Source organism: Gorilla gorilla, chromosome 6, assembly GCF_029281585.2.
Source record: "Gorilla gorilla gorilla isolate KB3781 chromosome 6, NHGRI_mGorGor1-v2.1_pri, whole genome shotgun sequence".
Lineage (NCBI taxonomy): Eukaryota > Metazoa > Chordata > Mammalia > Primates > Hominidae > Gorilla > Gorilla gorilla.
The window spans coordinates 111,663,532-111,689,339 of record NC_073230.2 but is presented as its reverse complement, the minus strand read 5'-3'; the positions used below and the strand labels follow the sequence as shown (position 1 = coordinate 111,689,339).

The 25,808-nt window shown below is 35.0% G+C and overlaps 1 protein-coding gene and 1 pseudogene across 7 annotated transcripts in view; both read right to left on the bottom strand.

Annotated features, from left to right (window-relative positions):
* FAM185A (family with sequence similarity 185 member A) overlaps nucleotides 1–25,808 on the bottom strand; it is a 163,509-nt gene that overhangs the window by 133,540 nt on the left and 4,161 nt on the right. For 5 of the 7 annotated variants that reach the window (XM_055392532.2, XM_031012734.3, XM_063708687.1 and 2 more), the window contains exons 3-6: nucleotides 20,866–20,958; nucleotides 17,417–17,555; nucleotides 6,327–6,368; nucleotides 1,380–1,475 (exon numbers count right to left, since the gene is read on the bottom strand). In XM_055392532.2, the coding sequence (XP_055248507.1) occupies nucleotides 1,380–1,475; nucleotides 6,327–6,368; nucleotides 17,417–17,555; nucleotides 20,866–20,958 (370 nt within the window). The remainder of the gene's footprint in view (nucleotides 1–1,379; nucleotides 1,476–6,326; nucleotides 6,369–17,416; nucleotides 17,556–20,865; nucleotides 20,959–25,808) is intronic. The other 2 variants (XM_055392535.2, XM_055392533.2) reach the window with 1 other exon arrangement.
* Nucleotides 22,383–23,947, bottom strand: LOC129534687 (large ribosomal subunit protein eL8-like; annotated as a pseudogene).

The following is a 25,808-nucleotide window of genomic DNA, read 5'->3' as shown; positions in this document are numbered from 1 at the left end:
CTTTTGCCAGTAACATGGTCCCAGTAGAAGAAAACATAAAACCGTAATCCTAATCAAATTTTGCAACATCAAATACTATTTCAATAGTTTCAAATACTATTCCAATATTGTTCCAGCAATATTCCAAATAATACTAAGAAATATTTTGAATGAATAAAGACTAACAATCTTCAAAAGTTTTACAGTTTTCTGTTTATTTTGCCTACTGTGCAAAACATTAAATTATTTGTATGTAACAGCTGCTTATTCAAAACTTTGTTCTTACTCTGTTACTAGTTATATTAAAAATATATCCCTCTTCTCTTTGGATCTTTGTAATAATGGAGTACAGTTATATGACTTACATGCCATTTATAATTTTCCCTGAAGAGTATTACCTGAAGCTCTTAGATTTAGTGAGGACATAAGTTTATCCTATTTTAAAGGGAGAAAATATGATATTGAGAAGTCACACCGGTGTATCAGCAATAACTGAGGTTTCAGACCTCTATGTTTTGCAGTTTTGACACTGATAAATTCTAGAGATGGATTAAAAAAAACTATTACGTCAATATGGTAAAGCAACTACTAATAGCAGGAACAATCAGTCTCTGTGAGGAAATATTTTCCTTGTTAAACATCTGGCCAACATGCAAGAGCTGCTAGACTATTTAAAAAAATTTTTTATACAGAGCTACAGTTCTTAACTTTCTGCAGCCAAGCCACTTCAGCCCCTATGGCCAACCTACTTCACCCAAGCCACTTGTCAACACGTATGTGTACATCCATGTGTGCAGAAGAACAGACAAATTCATATTTAGCTTTCAGATGAAAAGTATACCATTTTAAATGAAAGAGTTGGACTCAGAATAAGTTGTGTCAGAAGTTAAATGATAGAGACATATCATAAGTCTTGATACTTCAAGAGACTAAGTAATCACTTTAGAGGACCTTTCTGTGTGATACCTTTATTTAAGGATCACACTTTGAAAACTGTTACTCTACACTGATTGCCTGAGAAGTTCCTTTTACAGGCTGGCAGAGAAGCTTCCAAAAGAGTGTATGGCAGCGTTTTTCCTTTAAAGATTATTCTATTTCAGAATAGAATAAACTGAAAAATCCACAGAGTAACATTTAAAAATTCCATAATAACAGTCAAAATATTACATTTTTGTTTGTACTACAAAGGGAAAGATAGTCTGCATGGTCATCTATCCCAAAAGTTGTAAAGATCACTGGTCTAGAAAGCTAGCAGACCAGTGCCTTTAAATTAGGTTCTATCAGAAGATATTTTCTTGAAATCACTATGTCAGTATAGATAATTTGACCATCTGTTTCCTGAGTGTTACATAAACCTTCCTTACATCATATGTCAAAATAAAACATTCCAGTTCACTAACCTTTATGGGATTTCAATTCCACTTTCCCCAGTTGGCTGACATAAACATGTATGGCACCCTGATTAGTTGAGGCTTTTAGACATCCAGAAGACGAATCTAGGAAGAAGAAAAAACCATAAGTAAAATAATTCTTACTTGATAAATGGAATTACAAACTTGAAATAAAAGGCTCTGCTTTAGCATTAGGATAAGGGGCTAAGAATCTTGCAAGGTTTAGTATTTTCCTCATAACAATGCCATTGTTTGCACTTAAACGTAAACAGTATCAGAAACCTAGAAATCTATTAAACAACTAACTTAAAAATCTTTATCTATATTAACCTGAATAACTTATCTCTAAACATTTACTCTAAAACTTAATGAGTAGGAAGGAGAGTCTGCAAGTAATGGTTCCTTTGACCACTAAGCATCATTGATATATTTAGTTTTTTATCATGTTGATACATTTAGTAAACTTTCAATAATTACCAAAGAATTCTACCTCATGTATAGTCACATACAAGCAGTAGCAAGGCTGACAAAAATCAAAACCTCTCATAATTTCTCCTTGTAGCAAATTTGCTGATACTAAGAAGTGCTCCTAATAGTAAAAGATTACTCTACATAAAGTTGTCGCATTTCTTTTTTTCTTTCTTTTTTTTTTTTTAGAGACAGGGTCTTGCTATGTTGTCCAGGCTGGTCTCTGACTCCTGGGATCAAGCGATACTCCTGGGATTACAGGCACAAACCACTGTTCCTGGCTTGCTGCATTTCTTTAAGGGGCAGAAGGGCAGGGTGGAATAATTTGAAGAATAGCTTGTTTATATCTAATAGTTCTTTTCAAGTTTCTGGAATTGAACAGGTATCTTTAAGTGAGGATAAGAAAATAATAATTAAGGTAACCCTGATTTGTCATTCAAATTTCCCTATGTGGTCGATGACCCCACTTTTGAATCAACCAGTATCTCAAGTTCAAGGGAAAACAGTCAAAATAAGGAAGTAAGGAAATGAACTTGAAGAGTTAGTGATAAGTGGTTTTTCTTTCTTCTCTTTCTCCCATGGCAATTGAATCTTTAATTTAATATTCTGTCTGACTGCCTGGAGAAAGCCAAAGCATATTCTTTTTAGAGAGGCCTCTTAAAAAGCATATTTTATCAGGAGGTTTTATTACTTCAAAGTGGAAACAAAGTAGGGAGTGTGGTGAAAACTATGCCAAAAATTATACTGTTTACAAAACAGAGAAAACATTTCTGTGTGTGTGTGTGTGTGTGTGTGTGTGTGTGTGTGTGTGTGTGTGTGTATATATATATATATATAGGAGCCAACATTTTTCTTTTAAAAAAATGTTAACTGACTTCAAACAAAGTAAATTTGGAATAAACTGTTTAAAATCTGGCTCCAAGATCATTTATAATAATTTATTTCCAATCTATACTGGAAAATGCCCTTTATCAGACTCAATTTATTTAGTTTTCAAGTGTCAAAAGTTAACACTGACGTTGGGAAATGAAACCACTAGAGATAAATGACACAGAATAGCTGGACAAAATGAACATTTCACTGCTTACGTACCAACAGAAACTCCTTTTTAAACCTCTTACCGCATCCTAAAAGAAGCCAAGTAAAAATTACATTATGCTAAAAAAAAGAAAAGTGTAATACACAAGGTGTGTATTATTCCAGTTTGAACAAAGTAAAATAGCTGAAACATTAGTGTGATTTCTCGCTTTCTCAAGGAGGGAAAAAAAACACACAGAATTTTTATGTGGCTCATAAATAATACTTTCATTTATTTTTCCCTCCAAATGAGAAATAAATGACAGCTAAATAATTATATCCTAGGCCACAAAGTAATTATATCCTCGTATTATCTGTATTGATCTCTAATGATGGCTCATCCCTTGGAGGCTGTTAAAAAATAAAAAAATGAAAACGCAAGATGTTTTCAAGAAAGAAGGCAAAGGTGATATTTTAAAACTATGCAGCAAAACAAGCCCTCCTATTTTTTTTGTTTAACACAAATTATCAGAACTAAAATTAATTATCAAGAGTAAAATTAAGGCTTCATCCACAGAATTTCATTCTTTTGGAGTTTACATAATGGAGAAATTCTATGGATCTGGGAGAAAGTCCTGTAGATCTAATGTATAGCACAGTGACTGTAATTAACAATACTGTACTGTAAACTTGATATTTGCTAAGAGAGTAAATCTTAAACATTTTCATCATACACATAAAATGGTAATGAGGTGAAGTGACAGATATGTTAACTAAACGGACCGTGGAAATCATTTCACAGTATATATGTATATCAAATCATTATATTGCATGTATACCTTAAATATATACGGTTTTGTCAATTATGTCTCAATAAAGTCAGCAAAAGCAAAAAAAAAAAAAAAAAAAAACAAAACACACCACAAAAGAAACCAAAATAAATCTACATTGTAACGTGATTAGCTCAGTGCTTGGCACATGGGCACTGAGTAAATGGTAGATATTTTAAAGAAAGGGCCAGGTGTGGTGGCTTATGCCTGTAATTCCAGCACTTTAGGAGGCTGAGGCAGGAGAACTGCTTGAAGCCAGGCATTTGAGACCAGTATGGGTAACAAAGTGAGACCTTGTCTCTATTTTTTAAAATAATAAACAAGTAAATCATGTTAAAAGAAAAATCAGTCAGTATAGTTGGTCATATTAATAAAAGAAAAATGATCATTTCAATAAATTCAGGAAATGTGTTTGACAAAATTCAACACTCATTCACGATCAAAGAAAGTAAAAAAAGAGAAACTTTTAAGCAAACAAGGAATAAAAGATTACTCTCCCAATCTGATAAAAGGCATCTGTTAAAAATCTATAGCTAACATCACACTTAATGCATTCCCCCTAATATTGGGGACAAGGATAGGGATCAAGTGCAAGGAATCACACTCTCATCACTACATTCAACATTATACTGAAGTTCATAGCTAGTCTGATAAGGCAAGAAAAAGAAAAGTAATAAAGATAGGAGGGAAAGAGGTAAAACTCTATTTGCAGTTGAAAATGTCTGCTCAGCTAGAAAAGGATTCTAGATTTGAGAAAACCGCTATTGGAATAAATTTAGCAAGGTCACAAGATACAAGGTCCATTTATAAAAATCATTTGTATTTACATATATCAGCAGTAGACAATTGGAAGCAAAGTCTTAAAAACTGTCTGATTTATAACAGTGTTAAAAACACAAATGAATTTAACAAAAAAATGTGCCAGACCTCTACATTGAAACTTACAAAGCAATGCTGAGAAAAATTAAAGAAGACCTAAATAAATGGAGAGAGCTACCTACCATGTTCATTAATTGGAAGATACAATGTGATTCAGTGCAATCCCAAACATAATCAAAACTGTATTTTTTGGTAGAAACTGACTGGAAAATCAAAGGACCTATTATATCCAAAGTAATCCTTAAAAGGAACAAATTTGGAAGACTTCAACTACCTGATTTACAGACTTACCAAAGTTACAGTAATCATGATATTGTGGCACTGGCATAAGGCTCACCAAATAAATCAATGAATTAGGAACAAGAGATCAGACATTGAGCCACACTTATATAGTCATTTGATTTTAGACAAGGATGCTAAAGTAATCCATCAGAGAAAGGAAGTTTTTTCAACAAATGATGATATAAAAAAATTTTAAAACTGACAATAATAAATGTTGATGAGGATGTGGAGCAACTCAAATTCTCATACATTGTTGATGAGAGTATAAAGTGGAACTTTGGGAAAAGGTCTGGTAGTTTATCATAAAGTTAAACATAGAACCTACCTAGTCAACTCAGCAATGCCATACCTAAGTATTTACCCAAGAGGAAAAATATATATACATCCATAAAATGACTTACATTAATATATTCATAGCAGCTTTATTTACAGTTGCCAAAAAATTAGAAATAGCCCAGGTGTCCATCAACAGTAGAATGAACAAATTAAGCCTTCTAATAGCCTGCTTTCACTTCTGAACCCTTCTGGTACATTATGAAATAACAGCTAGGTTGTTCTTTTAAAATATAAATTATATATCACTTCCCTAACATCCTGTTGTAGTTGGAATAAAGTCTGAACTCTTACCCTGTCTACAAGGTCCTAAGATCTAGCCTTACTTACCTCATATCCTACCACTTTCCTCATAAGCCAGCCTTCTTTCCCTTGAAAATAGTAAACTTCCATTTTCAAGGCCTGCACTTGCTGTTCCTCTATCTAGGGAGCCTGTATCCAGAATTTTATATAACTCTTTCTCATTTTTCTGGCTTTGGTTTAAATGTACCCTCTCCAGACCACCCCCAACTGCCTAACTGAAGTAGCTTTCTTTTTCCTCAATCTCTATTCAGTTACCCTTTCTTATTTCTTCATTGTACTTACCACAAACTAAAATTACCTTTTGTTATTTATATGCTTGTTGTCTTTCTTCCCAGGGCTCAGAGAAGGTGAGGTCTCTGAGCACAGAAACTATGTCCTGTTGACCAATATGTTCCCTAGTACCTAAAAGAATTCTTAATACATGGCAGGTACTCAATAAATACATGTTGACTAACTAGTTATTGGTATTCACAAGGTTGTCTTCAAATGTTAACACATTTGGAGCCCAATAAACAGTGACATTATTTATATCTTTCTTTCAAGGACTTAATTTAGATATTTGAAGAATTCAAGAAATTTGTAAGATCTTTTTTTCTTTCTTTTCTTTTCTTTTTTTTTTTCTTCAGAGAAGTTTAGCAAGAAATATAAGACATTTGTTAATACCAGCTCAGGCAATTTTCTTCGAGTGGACATAATTAGTACATTGGTTCTGCCTATATTTGACTTGTGATCCTGTCAAGTTCATCAGTTAAACTGTAGAATTCATTTATTCTAATAAAGTCATCACAAATATACCCATTTTTAAAAGTGGACAAAATACACGAACTAGTAGCTTAGCACGTACCTACTGTGATGTTACCCATCTTGCTTTGTAATGTTATATTACCTGCCAAAAAGAAAAAGATACTTTTATGTACTAGAGACAATCTAGAAAGGAACTGTGATACATAGCAATGCTAAAACATGGATGAATATCTACAATGTTATTTTTGTTGGCAATTTTTCCCAATATCACAAGTCCAGTCAAAGATTGAGCTGTAGTTCTGAAATAACTAGGCTTAGGTATCTCTGCAAACCTTCTTTCTCTACTACCAAACCTTAAGCTTTTATAGCATAACTACAAATCACCATAACTGCTGGCACAGAGGAAAAACAATACTTCTGAAACCTGTAAGTGAAAAAAATTACTGAAATGTAGTCACTGTACATTTTCAACCTAAATATCAATGTATTTATCAGACCACACAAAGCGAAGTTTTCAACCAAGTAATACGAAAATATGGTATGGAAAAAAAGACTTACTTTTATTTTTCAGGCCACTTGCCATGTCTATTAAATTAAAAGTAGTTTCTGGGCCAAGAATTAAAGTGGTTTGAGATAGGAATAATGAATACATGGAGGTATGACTAACAAAACAGAACAAAGAAGCTTCAAAGCTTTCCGTCTTAGTGAAAATATGTTTTCCATGATAAGTATGGAATATTGCAACCATTCTTCCCAGCCCCTTTCCCCTAATACCAAAAGTAGTAGGATTATTCTTCATATGTGTGTTTGTATGTATAAGTATTCCTAGAATCAGGAACTCATATTTATTCTACTGAAAATATAAGCAATGATGTTATCTCTTCTAAAATAATTCCAAAACTACACTAAAAAGTAAAGGAATAACTTTGGCCTCAGAATTAATCTTCAGTAAACTCATTTTATCTCATTTCATATACCTTATGAATACTGACTTGTATCAGTATCTGGGAAAAAGCAAAAAAGGCACTGGATTCATTTACTCAATAGCCAGATGCGCCTAATTGCAAAAATCCATCTGAAGGTCTAATATACCATCATATTTCCTGTGAGTATATGAACAAGGAGTATATTTGTGTATGAATAAAAACTTGGTTTGTGTACTGAAGCTTATAAGATTACTAATTTTTTTTTCCATATTTTAGATTCAGGGGATACATGTGCAGGTTTGTTACCTGGGTATATTGTGTGATGTTGAAGTCTGGGGTACAAATGATCCCATCACCCAGGTACTAAGCATAGTACCCAGTAGTTTTTCAACCCTTGCCCCGTCCCTCCATCCCCCATCTAGTAGACTCCAGTTTCTGTTGTTGCCATCTTTATGTCCATAATTATCCAATGTTTACCCCCCACTTATAGGTAAGACCATGTGGTATTTGATTTTCTATTCCTGTGTTAATTCGCTTAGGATAATGGCTTCCAACTGCATCCATGCTGCTGCAAAGGATATAATTTCATTCTTCTTTATGGCCGCATAGTATTCCATGGCGTATATGTACCACATTCTCTTTATCCAGTCCACCACTGATGGGCACATAGGTTGATTCCATGTCTTTGCTATTGTGAATAGAGCTGCAGTGAATATGTTGAGTGCATGTGTCTTTTTGGAAGAATGATTTATTTTCTTTTGTGTATATATCCAGTAATGGGATTGCTGGGTTGAATGGTGGTTCTGTTTTAAGTTCTTTGAGAAATCTTCAAACTGCTTTCCACAGTGGCTAAACTAATTTACATTCCCACCAACAGCGTATGAGTGTTCCCCTTTCTCCACAGCCTCGCCAGCGTCTGTTGTTTTTTTACTTATTTTTAATAATAGCCATCCTGACTGGTGTGAGATGATATCTCATTGTGGTTGTGATTTGCATTTCTCTGATGACTAGTGATTTGGAACAGTTTTTCATGTTTATTGGTTTCTTGTACGTCTTCTCTTGAGAAATGAGCAAAATGTCCTGTCTTTTGCTCATTTTTAATAGGGTTATTAGTTTTTTGCTTATTGATTTGTTTAACTTCCTTGAAGATTCAAAGGAACAAAGGATATTAAACCTTTGTCAGATACAGAGTTTGCAAATATTTTCTCCCATTCTGTAGGTTGTCTATTTACTCTGTTCATAATTTCTTTTGCAGTGCAGAAGCTCTTTCATTTAATTAGATCCCAATAAGGCAAGTCTAGAAGGACAGGAATCACATCTTTCTTATTTAGCTTCATATCTGGGAACTTTGCACAGTGCATAGTACATAGTAAACACAATTATTTTGTGAACAAATAAAAAGTTTGGAAAAGTAGGTAAAGAGCAACCTGTGGTAGAACCACAGAGTGCTAAGTCTACTGACTATCCTACACCAAAAAAGTCAGTGAAGAATTTCAAGATGGATAAAAATACAAGAAAACCATGCTTTAAGGAGATTCACCTAGTGTGAGACAGTGGGTGTTTCCATACTCAGCATTCTCTTTACTGCTTGTTGTGGTTTGAACGTTCCCACAAAATTTCATGTGTTGGAAACTTGGTCCCCAGTGCAGCAATACTGTGAGGTGGGACCTTTGGGAGGTAATTGGGTCATGAGGGCTCTACCCTCATGAATGGATTAACCCATTCATGAATCAATGGATTAATGGGTCATAGAGGGAGTGGGTTAGCTATCACAAGAGTGAGTCTGTTATAAGAGCCAGTGTGGGTGTCTCTCATGCAGCCTCTCTCCATGTGAGGCCTGTGCCACTTCATGACTCTGCAGAGCCCCTATCAGCAAGAAGGCTCTCACCAGATGCGGCTCCTAGATCTCAGACTTCTCAGCCTCCAGAACTGTAATATATAAGCTTTATAAATCACTCAGTCTCAGGTATTCTGTTATAGCAACAGAAAACAGACTAAGACACTGCTCTACCTCCTGAACAATAAAAGATAGACAGGTCCCTGATATTCGTAACTTTATTCATAAAGAACTATGATAAAGTTTTACAGTCATTTAGCTAGTGAATCCAGTCACCCACTCATCAAGGCAATGGAGCTTTATTGTTTTACACTAGTCTTTAATAATGCAGTAAAAATTTACAATTTTTTTAAAATAAAAATATGGTCTTTCTCAAAAAGCCAATCATTAGTGCTTGTCACGAAAGTGAGGAGGTCTTGAGAAAACAATGATTCTTTGAACCAGAAAAATAGAAGTTTTAGATCTATACAAAATGAGGATTAGTTAATTATAGTGGGACCTATAGAGTCTCAGATAACATTCTTCTTGAATGTTTGAGTTCTACTGTGTACTAAAAGCATAATGGAGCAACAACAACAAAAACCCATGGAATTAAGGAATCGTTTCAAATACTGTCTAGTTGTAAGTAACACTTCAAAATATTTTTGTCAACTCTAAATAAAACAGTAAACAAAAACTTATTTTCAACTCATATCAAAATATTTAGAAAATCTCTACCTTAAACAGAAATATTCTAAAGTCATTAGAAAACACAAAATGGATTTCTTGCCTCAAATGCACAGTGGAATAAAGTAGTATATTTAAAAGTATACCAAGCAACAAAATGGGCATTATTAGCAAAATTTTCTATATTTTGATTTCACCTACTTCATCTCCAATCACTGAAAATAATAAATTAATTATCTGAGAGGAGTAAATCTTAGTAAAAGCTTCTTTCCAATAAAGCAGACACCAGATGGTCTATAATAACTATGTGTGCTTACCCTACTCTCAAGTTATATAAGTTTTCCACAAATCCCAGTATTTGAGAAAATAGATAGTTTTTCTTAGCTTGTAACCTTTCATTCTAGCATGGTCAGAGGAAAAAAAAAGTAATCAATTTAAAGATAAACATTGGTTTATTTTTCTTCACCAAAAGAAATGTGATTATGGTTCAAGCACATAGAACTCTTAAAATCCAAACAGAGTAATCAAGTATCCTTAAAGATTAAGTCATTTTGTGGTTTTTGGTGGGTAGGGGTGGGGAGGTGGAAAGGGAGACACTTGTATTTGCAAGCCACAGTGCTAAATGCTAAGAATATAGAGATGAATAAAACATAATCTTTGTTCTTGAGGAGTTTATAATTAGGCAAGGATTTATAGAAAACCAGAGATGAGGCAAGATGCTTTAGCTGAGTACTGAAAGATTAAAAAAGTCAACAAGATTTTTAAAAAGCTAGGAAAAGCATTTCAGGCAGAATATAAACAGTATGATCAGTATGATCAAAGGCTCTGATCAAGAACTCAGAGGTATAAAACAGGTAAAAATGTATATAGGAAAAAAGACTAATTCTGGAAGACAAAGCATACAGTCAGAAGAGGGAAAAGGGAAGTTGGGCACGTCACTAAGGCAGTAGAAAACAGTCCGAATAAGAGAATGACATGTTCAATGTGCATTACTAATAAACTACTTTAGCTGCAGTGAGGAGAAATGGATCTGAAGAAGGCAAGGCTGGAGGCAAAGTTATTGCTAGTATCAAGGCAAGAGGTCAAGAGGGTCTAAAACAGAAGTGTAGAAATTAGCAGGAAAAAGGTGAGATAGATTGAAAAAATATTTAGGAGATAAAACCTGCCTAAACTTGGTAGTTGATTAGATGCAGGAGATGAGAGAGAAACAGGAAGACCACTGCCAGATTTATAGCATGGGAATTGGGAACATGGCAATATCAGAAACAGCAAATAAAAACAAGGAAAGAGGACACATTACAGATGACGTTCAGGGAGTGGGGAAGAAGGGAAAAAAGCAAGAAATGTTGAGTTCAAGATGTCTGTGAAGATCCAAATGGCTGTGTCTACCTGCCAGATGGATGTATAAATTAGTCAGGGCTAGAGACATAGATTTGAATAATCAGATTTGAAACACCCTTGTAAGGGTAGTTCAGACTCAAAAGCATATAAGATGCCCTAGGAAAATATGTAGAGAAAGAACAATAGGACAAGGATGAAATCCTGGAGAATACCAATTATCACAGAGGTGGAAAGAGAAGGAATATAGAGACAAGGATGAAATCCTGGAGAATACCAATTATCACAGAGGTGGAAAGAGAAGGAATATAGAGACATTTGTGAAAGAGCAATTATAAATATATGATAGAGACTGCCAGTGTCCATTAATATTTGTGTGCCTCTCTTCTTCCATAAGAGTACTGCTAAACTACATATCTCAGCCTTTGCAGTTAGGTAAAGCCATTTGAAAATATTTTGTCCAAAGATCTATGGGCAGAAGTAATATATGCACTGCTAGGCCTGGTTTCTGAAACTTCTTCCATGATCCTCTGTGCTGTCTCATTTTTCATGGAAGACTTGGAAGCCACAAACTGAGGAAGCCAAGTCTCTGCATGTCTCTAAGGAGCTGCACTTAGGACAGACACTGTAGTAAATATCAATATTTTGTGTCAGAGGTCTAAACCCTGAAAAACCTACATGGTTTGCACCACAAAAAAAAAAAAAAAAAGCTGTAATTCCTTTCTAGTATTTCATATAAAAAAGCTGTGGCCAGGTGCGGTGGCTCATGCCTGTAATTCCAGCACTTTGGGAGGCCGAGGCGTGCGGATCACCTGAGGTCAGGAGTTTGAGACCAACCTGGCCAACATGGTGAAACCCTGTCTGTACTAAAAAATATAAAAATTAGCCGGGCGTGGTAGCAGGCGCCTTAATCCCAGCTACTTGGGAGGCAGAGGCAGGAGAATTGTTTGAACCTGGGTGGTGGAGGTTGCAGTGAGCCGAGATCAAGCCATCGCACTCAAGCCTGGGGGACGAGAGGGAGACTTCTCTCAAAAACAAAACAAAACAAAACAAACAAAACAAAGAAAACAAAGTTGTATGTGTCCAGATTCGAAATTAAGCATCAAAATGATAATCAAATTAAAACTTCATAATGACCTAGGCTAGGAATAAATACTAGAATTTCAATAAAACATTTTCATGAATGTCATGAAAAGATCTATTTAATCCAATAAAAGATTCTGTGTTTTAAAATTGTATATTATTTCTGACTTTCTAAGTTTACAAACCAGATTTATAAATTTATCAGTGACTACAAGTCCTTCTTAAAGCAGATTGGGACATTTCTTCTGAAATTTTGAGTGCTATCAAAGTTATCACCTGTGTTTTGTACAGTTCATGTAAATTGTACTTCTTGAAAATTTCAAAAATAAAAAAGTAGTTACTAAAGGAAAAGTTTATGCATGTATGCCAAATATTTGAAGAACAAAGGACTTTTGAAGTGCAGAGAAAATGAGAGAACTAATACTCAGCAATTTATCTATCAAGATATGTTTCCAAAGAACTTAAAATAGAGCCTAATTTACATAGGAAATCTAAATATTTAAAATAGAGTTTTATTCATTAGTCATTGTTCCAGATCATAACATAAGTTTTTAAAATACACAAAAGCAAGTAACATGAACACTCTTACATCTTAATCGAATCAGTTTGTTTAAATCATGGGTTATAAATAAAACCAATCCTAGCAAACCATTTCAAGGAAGTTTTTCATTGTCTCCAATAGAGTCAGAAAAACCATATTTATATTTAAAACTGTATTTTGTAGAATACATATAAATATATGCATGTATTATACATGCACAGCATTCTTTAAAAAGTATCAATATTCAAATATCAGAATTTAATAAAATATTCATATAAAATCAAATTTAATTTTTGATTATTTAGAAGGAAATCAAGATAGTAAACTGTCATAAAATTTTACATCTAAACACAAGCCATTCAAGTACCTATTCTCCCACTAGATTCCCATCGTCAGAAAGTGAATATTTAATAAGTCAATGAATAAACTGGTTTCTTTTGTAGTAGAAGGCATACACACTTAACAGATGTGATTCAACCAACTATACAAATAGGAAATATGACTAGTCAATTAGCTTACTCAGTTTCTTACATATAAAATATAGTTAGCTATACTTAAAATTTTCACTTGAAAAAACACTTAGGATAAATTATTTTCTTCTCTATACATAGGAATCAACTTGCAAGGCCAGGAAAGATATATTGCTCCTTTCATTACTCTTTTCCTCATTAATGGGCATGCTCTAAGTACTCGGCACTAGTATGTTAGATGTTGCTTTGCCATCAGGGTATATAAAAAAATTGAAAATGCAGACAAAAAATAAATTTCATGCTCTTGTTTCCTTTCATGGAAGACTTAGAAGCCACACACTTAAGACAGCACCATCACTTTTATGGAAGGAGTCCAGTTCCTGAATGCTACCATGGAGCTAAGCCCAAACACTGTATGGAACATCTACATTTTCGGTCATAAAGCACGATAAATGTCCTGAAACTCAAGGAACTTATAATGTAGAACATAGCTGAAGCAGTGCGTCTGTGTTACAGTACTGTCTTCTTGGAGGAAACATCTTTAGAGTGAGCCAGGAAGCCCTCAAAGTGATGATGGAATTTGCGGTTGCAATCAAGTTCACTGTTTAAAAACCTCTCCTAGAAAGCCAAGAAACTAGGATCAAATCCTTGCTATTCCACTAATTAACTTGTGGAGTTGAGAGTAAACAATTAGACATTTCTAAGTCTAGTTTTCCTCATCTGTGAACAGCCAATTGTTCATTAAGTAAAAGGGGCTGGCCAATTTAGGTACTCAATACATGTTTGCTTTCAACCACCCACCCCCCCACCTACTGGCACAAAGGCTCCAAACTCTACTTGTAAAATCTACCAAAAAGAAAGTTACTGCATTATATTTGTGTATAAATGGTTTTTACAACATCTATATGTTGGATTTTTTTTTTCTGCTCTCTCTGGAAAAAAATTAGTTTAAGCCTTGCTTAAGAAAAAAGAAGCTAAAGTAAATAAATCCTGACCAAGAATGCATATATTCTCAGTTTGTTTTCTGTAAGTCAAATGTTTAGAAATAGCAATGTATTTTCCCATAAAAACAAGTTTTAAGATTCTCAAGCCAGTTTATTTAAATATAGCCAAAATATATGCCTAATTTGTATTATATAACCATCAGCATTTAGCACAAAGAATTCATTGAAATATATATCCAGAGTTCTAGGTTGGGAAGATCTTGGGAGAAATAATTCCCACCAAAATTCCAGGAACTAGAAAACTTTCACCAGCCATGACTCTAATCTTCTCACCCACCAGGATGTGAGACTAGACACTGCCTGCTCTCCTGTACCCCTCCCATCCCAAACCCCAGACTACAAACTCCAAAAGCATGTTCATACAATCCCTTAGGACAAGGATGGAAATAGAGGTGACAGGGGAGAGGAAGGCAAGAAACTTAGAAGTGTCTGAAGGGTGATTTTTTAAAAGTCGAGGCACTGGGGTGTGTCCATGGAATTAAGAGAGGTTTCCTGTCTTAGTTCTCTCTTGTATATGCTGAAAAACCAAAGCAGAGTGAGGAACAAGGACTAGGTAGAGAAAGCAAGGCTGAACATGGAAGCTTTTCTACAGTTACTTCTGTGAAAGTAACTATAATTTGAAACTGGATTAAATTTTCCCTTCCCCTTCTCCTTCTCATTGCTGTACTAGTATTACAAAAAGAAGCTGTGAGAAACATCTAAAAGAGTTCTTTGCATTGAGGCAGGGTGATAATGGACCACTGGAAATGAGGTGGGAAGTAGCATCCCAAAGGGGATGGTAGTAACTGAGAAAATAAGAAAGTATATTTAATCCTTCTACTCTACTCTGAGTTCTTTAACGACAGGTTTCACCTCCTGCCCAACTTTGCACCCTTGGTGCCTGGAAATCTGGCACACAGTAGGTGGTCAATAAATGTGTCAAATGAATGAATAAATATAACTGTAGTAGATGCTATATTCCTCATCCAGATCCCACATCATAACTGAAGGGCTTATTTTCCTAGCTATTGGAGTACTGCTGGCAGACAGCCCTCAGCTGTCAGCCCTCTTTGGGAATTACCTAGCAAAAAGGAGTCACTTCGGCCCAAGATCATACTCCTTCCTGGGGCAGCTTGCCTCTAATGATTGGGGATATAAACGTCCAGCTCCTCTCACCCCAACTTGAGACAACTCTGAGGGACCATCCCACCTTCAGAGCTCTCCGTGTGGGTTACTGAAACTGTATCACAGTCCAACTTCTCCCATGGAAATCTGGCTTTCTTCCTTTACATGACATTGGTCCCAAGAGGCCTCCCTAGTAAATTCGCTGTGCTCAAATTTCCATTCCAGAGTGTATGCTTTCAGGGAAATTCAACCTGAAACAATAGTCCAAAAGAGGACCTAGATTTAAACCAGCTAAGGAAAGGTATCTGATTTCATATTAAAGGTCAGTAAATATAAAAAGGTTTTATTAAGGCTAAGGAATTAACTTTCTTTTCCAGCAATGTATTTCCATTTTAGCTACTTTAAGTAATCAACAGACCTAGAGTACTTTGAGGACTGCTTCAAAAAAGACCACCTGTTTTACTACCATCTAGGCAATTAATGATAAACTGTACCAAATTCAATTTATCTAACTTAAAAGAATGTAAAAAAGAAACATTATGAATTTAGTGTAAACATGGTATAAAGCATTGCAGAGAACAGACTGCTTTTCCTGTGGATGTTAATCCACATCTGACTTGATAAGGAATTGTTTCTCCACTAAAAGCTACTAAATACATTAAGCACAGTACTTTTCATTATGATTAAGATAGTTAGAAATGCAATGCTTATATAAAAGTCACTTTTAAATTATGAAGAGTTGCAAACTACCAGATCTACTTAAGGTACAACTGAATAAAAAATAAATAAATGAATAAGTAACAAAACCATTTGCTTCATCTGGATACAGCTCCATATGTACTTAAGCTATTTTGGGCTCAAATAATACTTTAACCTTGCAAGAATGCTTGAGGTTTAACCATTACATTGAGGCTCCAGAACTATTTCAAGCATATAAGTATGCTTTTTAAAATTTTTTTTTTAGAAGACTACTTGCCAAATTGCTACATAGCATGATTAGCACTAACCATGCTTTCTAATGCCACTCTATAACTCTTGCTCACAACTAAAATCTGAGGGTTTTGCCAGAGTGTACAGATACCAATATCCAGCTTTACTATAGAGGTGAAATGAATGGACTATATATGGAAAAAGTCCGAATCTGTACTTCCTGGAATATGGCTCAAAAGGCATTTAGCAGATGTGTTATACTGGATTAGTGATTATTAATTCTATCTGTATATATTTCAGAAAACATACCTGGATTTGAATCATCTGCTCTGTGGAAATTCAAGAAGCAGGCTGAGTGACACTGAACACCAGCATGCCCTTTGCCATATCACCTCATCATTATACTCTTATTTTCTTTCAATAATGCAAACATTAACTATGTAATATTTCTTGCAGAGACAGGATTTAGAAACCACAAGAGGATATTTATCAAAGAAAATGGAAACAACAGGGTGCTGAGAAAACCTGGTGCCAGTACAAATGCACGCAAAACATTTAAAATAAAATTAGTATCAGAGTTGCTATAATTACCTTCCACCAAATGTTTCATTAATTTAACCCTCAGCTTTCTTATGTTAACATAAAAGCAATCACTCAGTACCCATCTTTACCTAACACTGCTTTTACTTCATCTCCTGCATGTATTTCCTTGCTATTTGTTTCCTATTATAAGAAAACAGGCTGGATGCAGTGTGGCTCACACCTGTAATCCCAGCACTTTGGGAGGCCAAGGGGGTGGGTCGCTTGGGCCCAGGAGTTTGAGATCAGCCTGGGCAACATGGCGAAACCCCATCTCCACTAAAAATACAAAAATTAGCCTAGCGTGGTAGCACACACCTGTAGTCCCAGCTTCTCGGGAGGTTGGGGTGGGAGAATCACCTGAACGTGAAAGGTGGAGGGTGCAGTGAGCCAGTATCACGCCACTGCACTCCAGCCTAGGCAACAGAGCAAGACTCTGTCTCAAAAAAAAAGAAAAAAGAAATGCATTAAAAATTAGACTTACTATTAGTTCCATATATAACAGCATAATCTTTAATCTCTTGCACAAATAAAATAAAATTAGCTTTATGAGTCGTTTTATTTTTATGGTTTTTTTAAAAAAAAAGATGGTTAGTCTGCATTTCATTATTTAAAAGGCCAGTTTCCTGATCCTTTTTTCAACTACAGAGTCATCTCTTAAAATTCATGCTATGTGGAAAGTCTCAGATGTATTATGCCTTTGTCAGCTTACCATGAACACTTCCTAATGTAATATCCCCAGCAGCAGAAGACAGAAATGATGATTCTGTATAAAGATACTTGGCTTTCAGCAAACCATCTTCGGTAGATACAGTAACAGAACTTCCCTGCAGTTTATCTATGGTCACAGCCTAGTAAGAGAAAGACTAATCAGTTCATTATAAAACAAAGACTGGTAAAAAGCCAAAATGCTACCTGTGGAATCAGTGGATAACTACATAAAATGTTACTACCTAGTACACAATCACTTTATTGACTCTGATTCCCTACCTCTAATTACGAGATTCTGAGCAATAGTGCATTCTCTGCAGAATATGGAACAGATCCAATACATTCCCCCATTGACTTAGGTCTCCTTTAATTTCTCTTAATGTTTTATATGCCCTATATAAAATTCTTAATCTTTTATTAGATTTATTCCTTTTAGATATTTTTAAGTGCTATTGTACAAGGTATCTTTTAAAATTTCATTTTATCCTAATTGACTTTGTATTTAATCTTAATCCAACAACTTCACTAAACTCACTAATCCTAATAATTTATCTGTACTTTTAAAAATTATATATGTGTTATTATACTGTCTACAAGTGATGGCTTCATTTCCTCCCTTCCAATCCTTATATTAATACTTTTTTTCCTGCTTTTTCTTTCTTTTTCTTGCCTTAACATCTGTCTCAGGCCCCCAATTCCACAGTGAATAGCAGCTAGCAGAAGCAATGGGACAGCAGGCATCCTTGTCTTATTCCTGTTCTCAAAAGAAAAGTTTACAACATTTCACCATTAAGCATGATGTTTGCTATAGATATTTTTAAAATAATTTTTATCAGATTAAGGACATTCCCTTCTATTTCAACTTTGTTTTATTGCTTTTGCTATTTAAATCATGAATAGGTTTTGAATTTTAGCACATACTTTATCTGATTCTATTGATTTATCATGATTTTTCTCTGTTAGTACATTAATGTAGTGAATATACTATTATTTCTAGAACTTTTCCACTTGACATCTAATAAGGCAGTAGCTTTCCACCAAACTAAATGGAAGGAATTTAAATTTACCTATTTAATGACAGAACAAAAAGTGGATTTAAAAATCAGTATCTTCCTGAGAGAGGTATTGCTATAAATTTTCTTTTCTAGATGAAAAGAAAAATTTTTCACTTAGTTATTATGAATATATATATAAATACATATATATAGTTCTTACAAATAATGAAAGCCAAGTTTTAAGGAAGTACTGTGGCTTTGTAGCCCAGACTGAGAGGAAAACTGACAACTATGTCATCAATTCACCAAATAGACGAAATGGGTTTCTGTGTTCTCTGTTAAGTTATAAAACTAAACTTAGATACTGAAATTAACACAATTTAAAAACATTCATGTAGAATAATGATGCTATTATTTATAATGCTCATTTGATTCTCACAATCTTGTTCAGTGGACAAAGCAAATATCACCATCCTGTTTGCTGAATAATGAAACTGAGTCTCTGGGAAGCTAACTGGTAGGTCTAGAACCCGTCCAGTTATCTTTCCTGTGATTCCTTTACCTTTATCATCATCATCGTGGTAAGCATTACATTAGACTTAGCTATGTGCCAGACGTTGTTTTAAGTATTTTACCTGTATTAACTCATTTAATCCTCTTAATAGAGGATTTTTTGAGTTTGTTCTCTTACTATTACCCAATTTTCCAAAAAACTGAGACACACAGAGGTTAAGTAATTTGTCCAGTTATAGAGCTTAGTGAATGGTGGAGCCAGAATTCAAACACAGGTAGTTTGGCTCTCAATATATTCTGTGCTCTTAACTAATTCACTATATTTGTCTCTCAAATATCCAAATCACATTTCTATGAAAGATGTGTATTAAAAGTTAATAGATTTCACAAGTATTTATTTTATGTTTTATAAAAACTACAAACTTAGAAATATACATTAAAAATCAATACTATATGTAATAAAAATAGGAAAAAAAACCTAGACTGATTCTTGAGTACATAACAAAACTCAATCAAGAAATAAAATTGTATAATAGCAAGTAAAACACATGAATATTCAGTAAACCATAAACATTGGAACAAATAAATAACTGAGAGGAAACAGTGGCCAAGATATTCAAGGTAGCAAATGATTAAGATATTAAATTCTTTGATACTTATATTTGATTGCAAATGTTACAATATTCTAGTAACTTATTTCAATAACATTAGCCATCATTTACTGAGTTTGAAGGGGCTGTAAATTTGTCTAATTTCCCTCTTGCACCTCCAAGACCACAGCAATCTAAAAAGTAAAACTAAATGCCATCTCAAAAAAGCTGCAGCATAAGGCCACACAGTGTCTTTCAACACTTTCCTAGTTTAATTTACAGAGTATTTTTAAATGTTTAGGTTTAAACAACCTCCCACGGGGTCTAAGAGAAGGGTGATGGAAGATAAAACAACAGAAACAATTACTGTTATAACCTACCTTGTTTAATTATGCCAACAATAATCTACATATAAAATATGCTCACAACTCCTCCCCACCAACTCTCTGAAAATAAAGCTGACCATGGAGTATAGCAAATTTGTAGGAAGGTGATGGAAGATAAAACAACAGAAACAATTACTGTTATAGTCTATCTTGTTTAATTATGCCAACAATAATCTACATACAAAATATGCTTGCAACTCCTCCCCACCAATTATCTGAAAATAAAGCTGACTATGGAATTTAGCAAATTTATAAGAAACAAAAAAGCTCTTGCAAATTGTGTAAGTGTAAAATAAAAGGAAACTTTTTCTCAAAGATACATTATCAATCACATTTTTAAATGACAATTTATAATTCCAAAATTATACCTTTACTCTTAATACTATGCTAAATAACCAAAAGCTACAAAAGGAGTTGATTAAAAAATACAAACTATCTTCCTATAACAACGAAAATCCCAATAGCTACTGAAAAAAAAAAAAAAAGCTGTGAGAGAGCAGTAAAGCTATCTAATGGTGCCACCTTGTGGAAAATACTGAAGAAAGCTGAGTTTGGAAACATCCTTCAGTTTGCCTAAGGGCGAAATAAAAAGGTCTTAGAAAATACTCAAATAAACCTAACACGAGAAAAATCCAATCCAGTTACTGGTGATATTACTTAATCATCTATTTTAATCTATGATCATAAAAATAAAAATCTTTTCAGAACTAGAGTTAAATAGTAAGCGTTTAAGTTTTTATTGATTCCAGACTAGGAACTAAGTAACTGTCAAAAGTATTAAACCACAAACTAAAACTTAAGTTGTATATTATTTCATCACTTCAATTTCAAATTTGAATTTACTTACGAACTAAAATGCATTAAAAAGGAAATGTTATGCTACGAACTTTGTAGAACCTACCAACTTGGTGAGCCAAATGGAAGCAAAGTTGCAATTACTAAAAAAAAAGAAAGTTTCAATCTTACACTTTTATCTGATGCATGAATATCTATATTTCCATAAACTGTTCCCAGACAGATCACTTTGCCTCCTTTTGTTTGAACATGCAATTTTTGACCCTGAAAGACAAATTTAAAAATACATATAGTGAAAAAGAGAGTAAGTGTGACTTATACTAGTGAAACATTTTCAATATTTCTGTATTAATACTGACAAAGCAACAAAAGAACAATAAGGAATGAAATAGAAACTCACTGCTTCGAATAATGACATCAACTGGAAAAAAATGTCAACTGCTGTTAAAGGGATTAAATAAGCCACTTGGACTCAAAGGGAAAAACAAGAGATACTTGGGTATTCTGGTAGCTTCACTGATGAAGGACTTGGGAATCAAAAATCACTGTGACCAGCTAACTAAATATCCACAGTGATGAAGATGACAATAATAATGTTACTATTCATCATTAATAACAATAATAGTTATCACTTATTTGGCATTTTCTCTGCACCAGATACCATGTTAGCTACTTCACATGAACTATCATTTAATCCTCACGACTAACCAGAGAGATAAGTATTACATTTTCCCCATTTTACAGAGGAAGAATGCCAAGATTCAGAAAGGTAAATCACTTTATCAGGGTGACACAGAAAAAAACCCAAAATCTAAAGTAACAATTAGAATCAAGTTCTGTATGATTCCAAAGCCCACACTCTTAACGCTGGACCGGTCTGAAGGACAGAATACACATTAGGTTAACAGCCCACTTAAACCTTCTAGCACAACACATCCCAGAAACTAAGTAAAAATGCCTCCGAGCACAAAACAGCAGTCACAAGCCAGTTAGCCTATTCTGCAAGACAGAAAACAAAAGTATGTGTATGTGTGTGTGTGTGAGTGACTTGATTTTGGACTTGGGAACTATGGCAAACACTACTATTGGCTCATCAAAATCCATTTTTTTCCAAAGTAAAAGCAGTATAGCTTGACCCATGGCAAGACCACATTTTCCAGCTTCCTTTACCTCTTAGGTGTTGTTAAGTTGTTACCAACATAACGTAAGTGGAAATGCTATATGCCATTTCCAGGTTGGTGCTTTTAGAACAAGTGTGCCTTCTCTGTGCTCTTCTCATTCCACCAAGTGGGTCCAGAATATAACAAGGCTCTAAAAGATGGCAGAGCCGGAAGACGGAAGGAACCTAGAATCACTGAATGAAAAAGACCCACCCATACACCTGGACACAAGTAAGAAATAAACTCATATTATATATGAGCCATTAGATGTTTGGTCTATTGTTTTTTGTTTTTGTTTTTAGACAGTCTCGCTCTGTCGCCCAGGCTGAAGTGCAGTGGTGAGATCTCGGCTCACTGCAAGCTCCGCCTCCTGGGTTCAAGCGATTCTCCTGCCTCAGCCTCCCACGTAGCTGGGACTACAAGCGTATGCCATCACGCCAGGCTAATTTTTTGTATTTTTAGTAGAGATGGGGTTTCACCCTGTTGGCCAGGATAGTCTCGATCTCTTGACCTCGTGATCCACCCGCCTCAGCCTTCCAAAGTGCTGGGATTACAGGCATGAGCCACTGCACCCGGCCTAGTCTGATTTTTTTTTAGAGTAGTTTATTTTCCCTTAATCATTATATATGTCTTTAGTTTTATTACATAAAGAGATATGGATCACTTGAGCCCAGATGTTTTCCCTTAATCATTATATATGTCTTTAGTTTTGTTACATAAAGAGATATGGATCACTTGAGCCCAGATGTTTGAGGATTCAGTGAGCTAGGATCGTGCTACTGCACTCCGGCGTGGGCAACACATCAAGACCCTGTCTCTTAAAGAAAAAAAAATCTGTACTATAGCATGGTTAACTACGTTATGCCCAGAGACATGAGTCTGAAGTCAAATTATATTTAATATACTCCTTATCAAATATGTGATAAACCTTTGAAAAGACTATCCACAAAGCACTTGTTTTTTTATTTTTTAATTATTTTAATTATTTTTATGTACAGAAAACACAACAGTGTACATTTAACCCAGTTTAGTGGCAAGTTCTTTAGCCTTTGCCTTTTCGAGCTTGGCAATGTGAGCCACAGACTTGGGACCCAGGACATTGCCGTCCCAGTGACAGTGGGTCTCATCGTATCTGGCATTGTAATTGGTCCCGATAGCTTCCACCAGCTTAGCCAAAGCTCCTTTGTCTTCTGAGTTAACCTGTGTGAAGTCGACAGTGGTGTAGGTCTTCCTGTGAACTAGACATCCCAGTCTTGCCTTCCCCTTGATAATGCAGCAAGTGGCCTCCATTTTATGACACAGGACAGGCAGGAAAACAGTCAGCTCAATGGGATCCATGTCGTGTGCAGTCACCACCAGCTGAGCTTTCTTGTTATCCACCAAGGTGGTGACGGTGTTAACTCCTGCTCGAAAGACAGGTGGTCTCTTAATGGGGAGGTCCCCTTTGCCCACAACTCTGCCTGGGCCAACAGCCTCCGCTTCTTCTCTTGCTTTGTCTCTGGTCTGTATTTGTGGGCCAGCTTAAGCAGCTGAGTAGCTGTTTGGCCTTCCAGGGCCTGGGTGAACTGGTTAATCGCAGGAGGCACTTTCAGCTGCTTATAGAGTATGGATCTCTGCCATTGCAACCTGATATAGCGGGGCCATTTCACAAAGCAGGTGAGGTCTCTTTTGGGCTGGATGTCCTGTCCAATGCCAAAATTCTTAGGCCTTTTCTCAAACAGGGGATTCACCACTTTCTTGGCCTCCTGCTTCTTCACAAAAGCAGGGGCCAGAGCCAACTTCTTCCCCTTGGCCTCCTTTCGTTTTGGCATCTTGGGCGACGGGAGGCGCACACTTGTTGTTTTAAGTCAAGAACTCTTAACCAAGCTCACATGAACTTACAGAATTATAAGTAAAATTTCATAGACATGCATTTTTTTCTTCTTAAGGAGACAATTAGATTTTCTAAGAGGTCTAAGGTTCAAAAATAGTAAGAGCTACTGTTATAATTTAAAGCTCATCTAATTCCCAAAAAAAGTGAAGTTGATTATAGAATTTTTAAAAACATAAAACCAAACAGTTAAATGTTTAAATAAATCAGAAATTATTTAGAAAATAAATTATACTGCATTTAAAAAAATGCAAATGTGTGACATTCAATTAGTTAAGGGTCTGTTGCCTAAAAAATTCACTTATCTTATTCCCTAAGGATGCTGTACAAATGTGGTCTTACCATATGTTTTGTCAGGACAATAAATAAAGGTGGAAAAAGCATGAGCTTGGAAATCAGAAAGACCCAAGGTCAAATCCCAGCTCAATTTTTTTTAGCTATGTGAACGCAAGTGAGTTCCTCAATCTCTTGGTGCCTTCTAGTTTCTTCCTTGATAAAATGGAGAAAATTCAAGGATTAAATGAAGGTTTAGCTAAGATTCCTGGTACATAATAAGGACTTATTAACAGTAGTTATTATTATTGCTATAAAAATTTTATTATGTAGGGCCGAGCACGGTGGCTTATGCCTGTAATCCCAGAACTTTGGGAGGCCAAGGTGGGGCGGATCATGTGAGGAAAGGAGTTCAAGACAAGCCTGGCCAACATGCCTGGCCAAAATTAGCCGAGCATGATGGCGGGTGCCTGTAATCCCAGCTACTCGGGAGGCTGAGGTGGGAGAATCACTTGAACCCAGGAGGCGGAGGTTGCAGTGAGCCAAGATCGTGTCATTGCACTCCAGCCTGGGCAACAGAGTGAGACTCCGCCTCAAAAAAAAAAAATTTTTTTTATTATGTAGGTCAACTATATTTCAAGTCCTTAAGTTAATGAAAGAGAAACGTATCAACAGGTGACCACTAATTCAAGGTAATGATATTATTGTACGATACTTAAAACTTAAACCAGATGTTTTACCAAAGTGTTCTCATTTGTGAATTGAAGTTAGTTAAATCCTATGATCTCAAGGATAATTCTCTTAACCCTTGGTGTACCATTAGTATCCACAGGCGTAATTTTTCATGAATTTCTTGTTTTGAGCTATTTTATTTGTAAGAACTGATATTTCATGATTTCTGTTATTTCTTGGGAGGTCTTTCAAGGAATAAATAGAAAATGTACTTACTTTTAAAAAAATAGGACAAAACTCATTCTATCCTGTAATTACCATTAATTGGTCCACTGGACTTTTATAAACCTGAAATACATTATGGGATAATAGTGTTCTTATTTTTAATTTTTTTTTTGCTAATTCATCATCCTAGGAGTTATTTCATCATTATTCATAAATTATTCCCAACTATGTTTTTTAAAAAAACTAAATAAGAAAACAGAATAATGATGGACTTGCATAAAGCAATCGTTCTCAACTGGAGATGATTTTGTCTCTAGAAGATATTTGGCAATGTCTGGAGACATTTTCCCTTGTCACAACTGAGGAGCATGCTCCTGGCATCTAAAAGGTAGAGGCCAAAGATGGTGCTAAATATCCTATACTGCACAAGAAAGGCCCCCACAACAAATCACCTGACTGAAAAGGTTTGTATTGCCAAGGCTAAGAAACCATTTTTAATTTTATGCCTACAATGGCATAAAAGAAGAAAATCAACAGAGAAAGATCTTTCAGAACTATCAGATTAATCAAAACATAAATGCAGAGACAGCAGTATACTAGATTCTAATTTTGATTGTGAAATTGGAAATCTCAAACTCTTGAGTCTTCAGAGGACAAGTCTAGATTAGTTTTCTGAAACTTAAGTATCAATGACTGAACAAAATATTTCTAAGGACAAAAAAGAATTATGATATCCTCACCTAGTCATTCAACATGAAGACCTTATTACACAATCTTTTACAACAAGAATCTGAACCAACTTATTTTGCTAGAAGGACTTGTGATGGTAATGTTAATCTTTTATGATATTTGTGCCAAAAATTTATTTGAAATGATTCATATGTGGACACATGCTGATGGCAGATACGCAAATA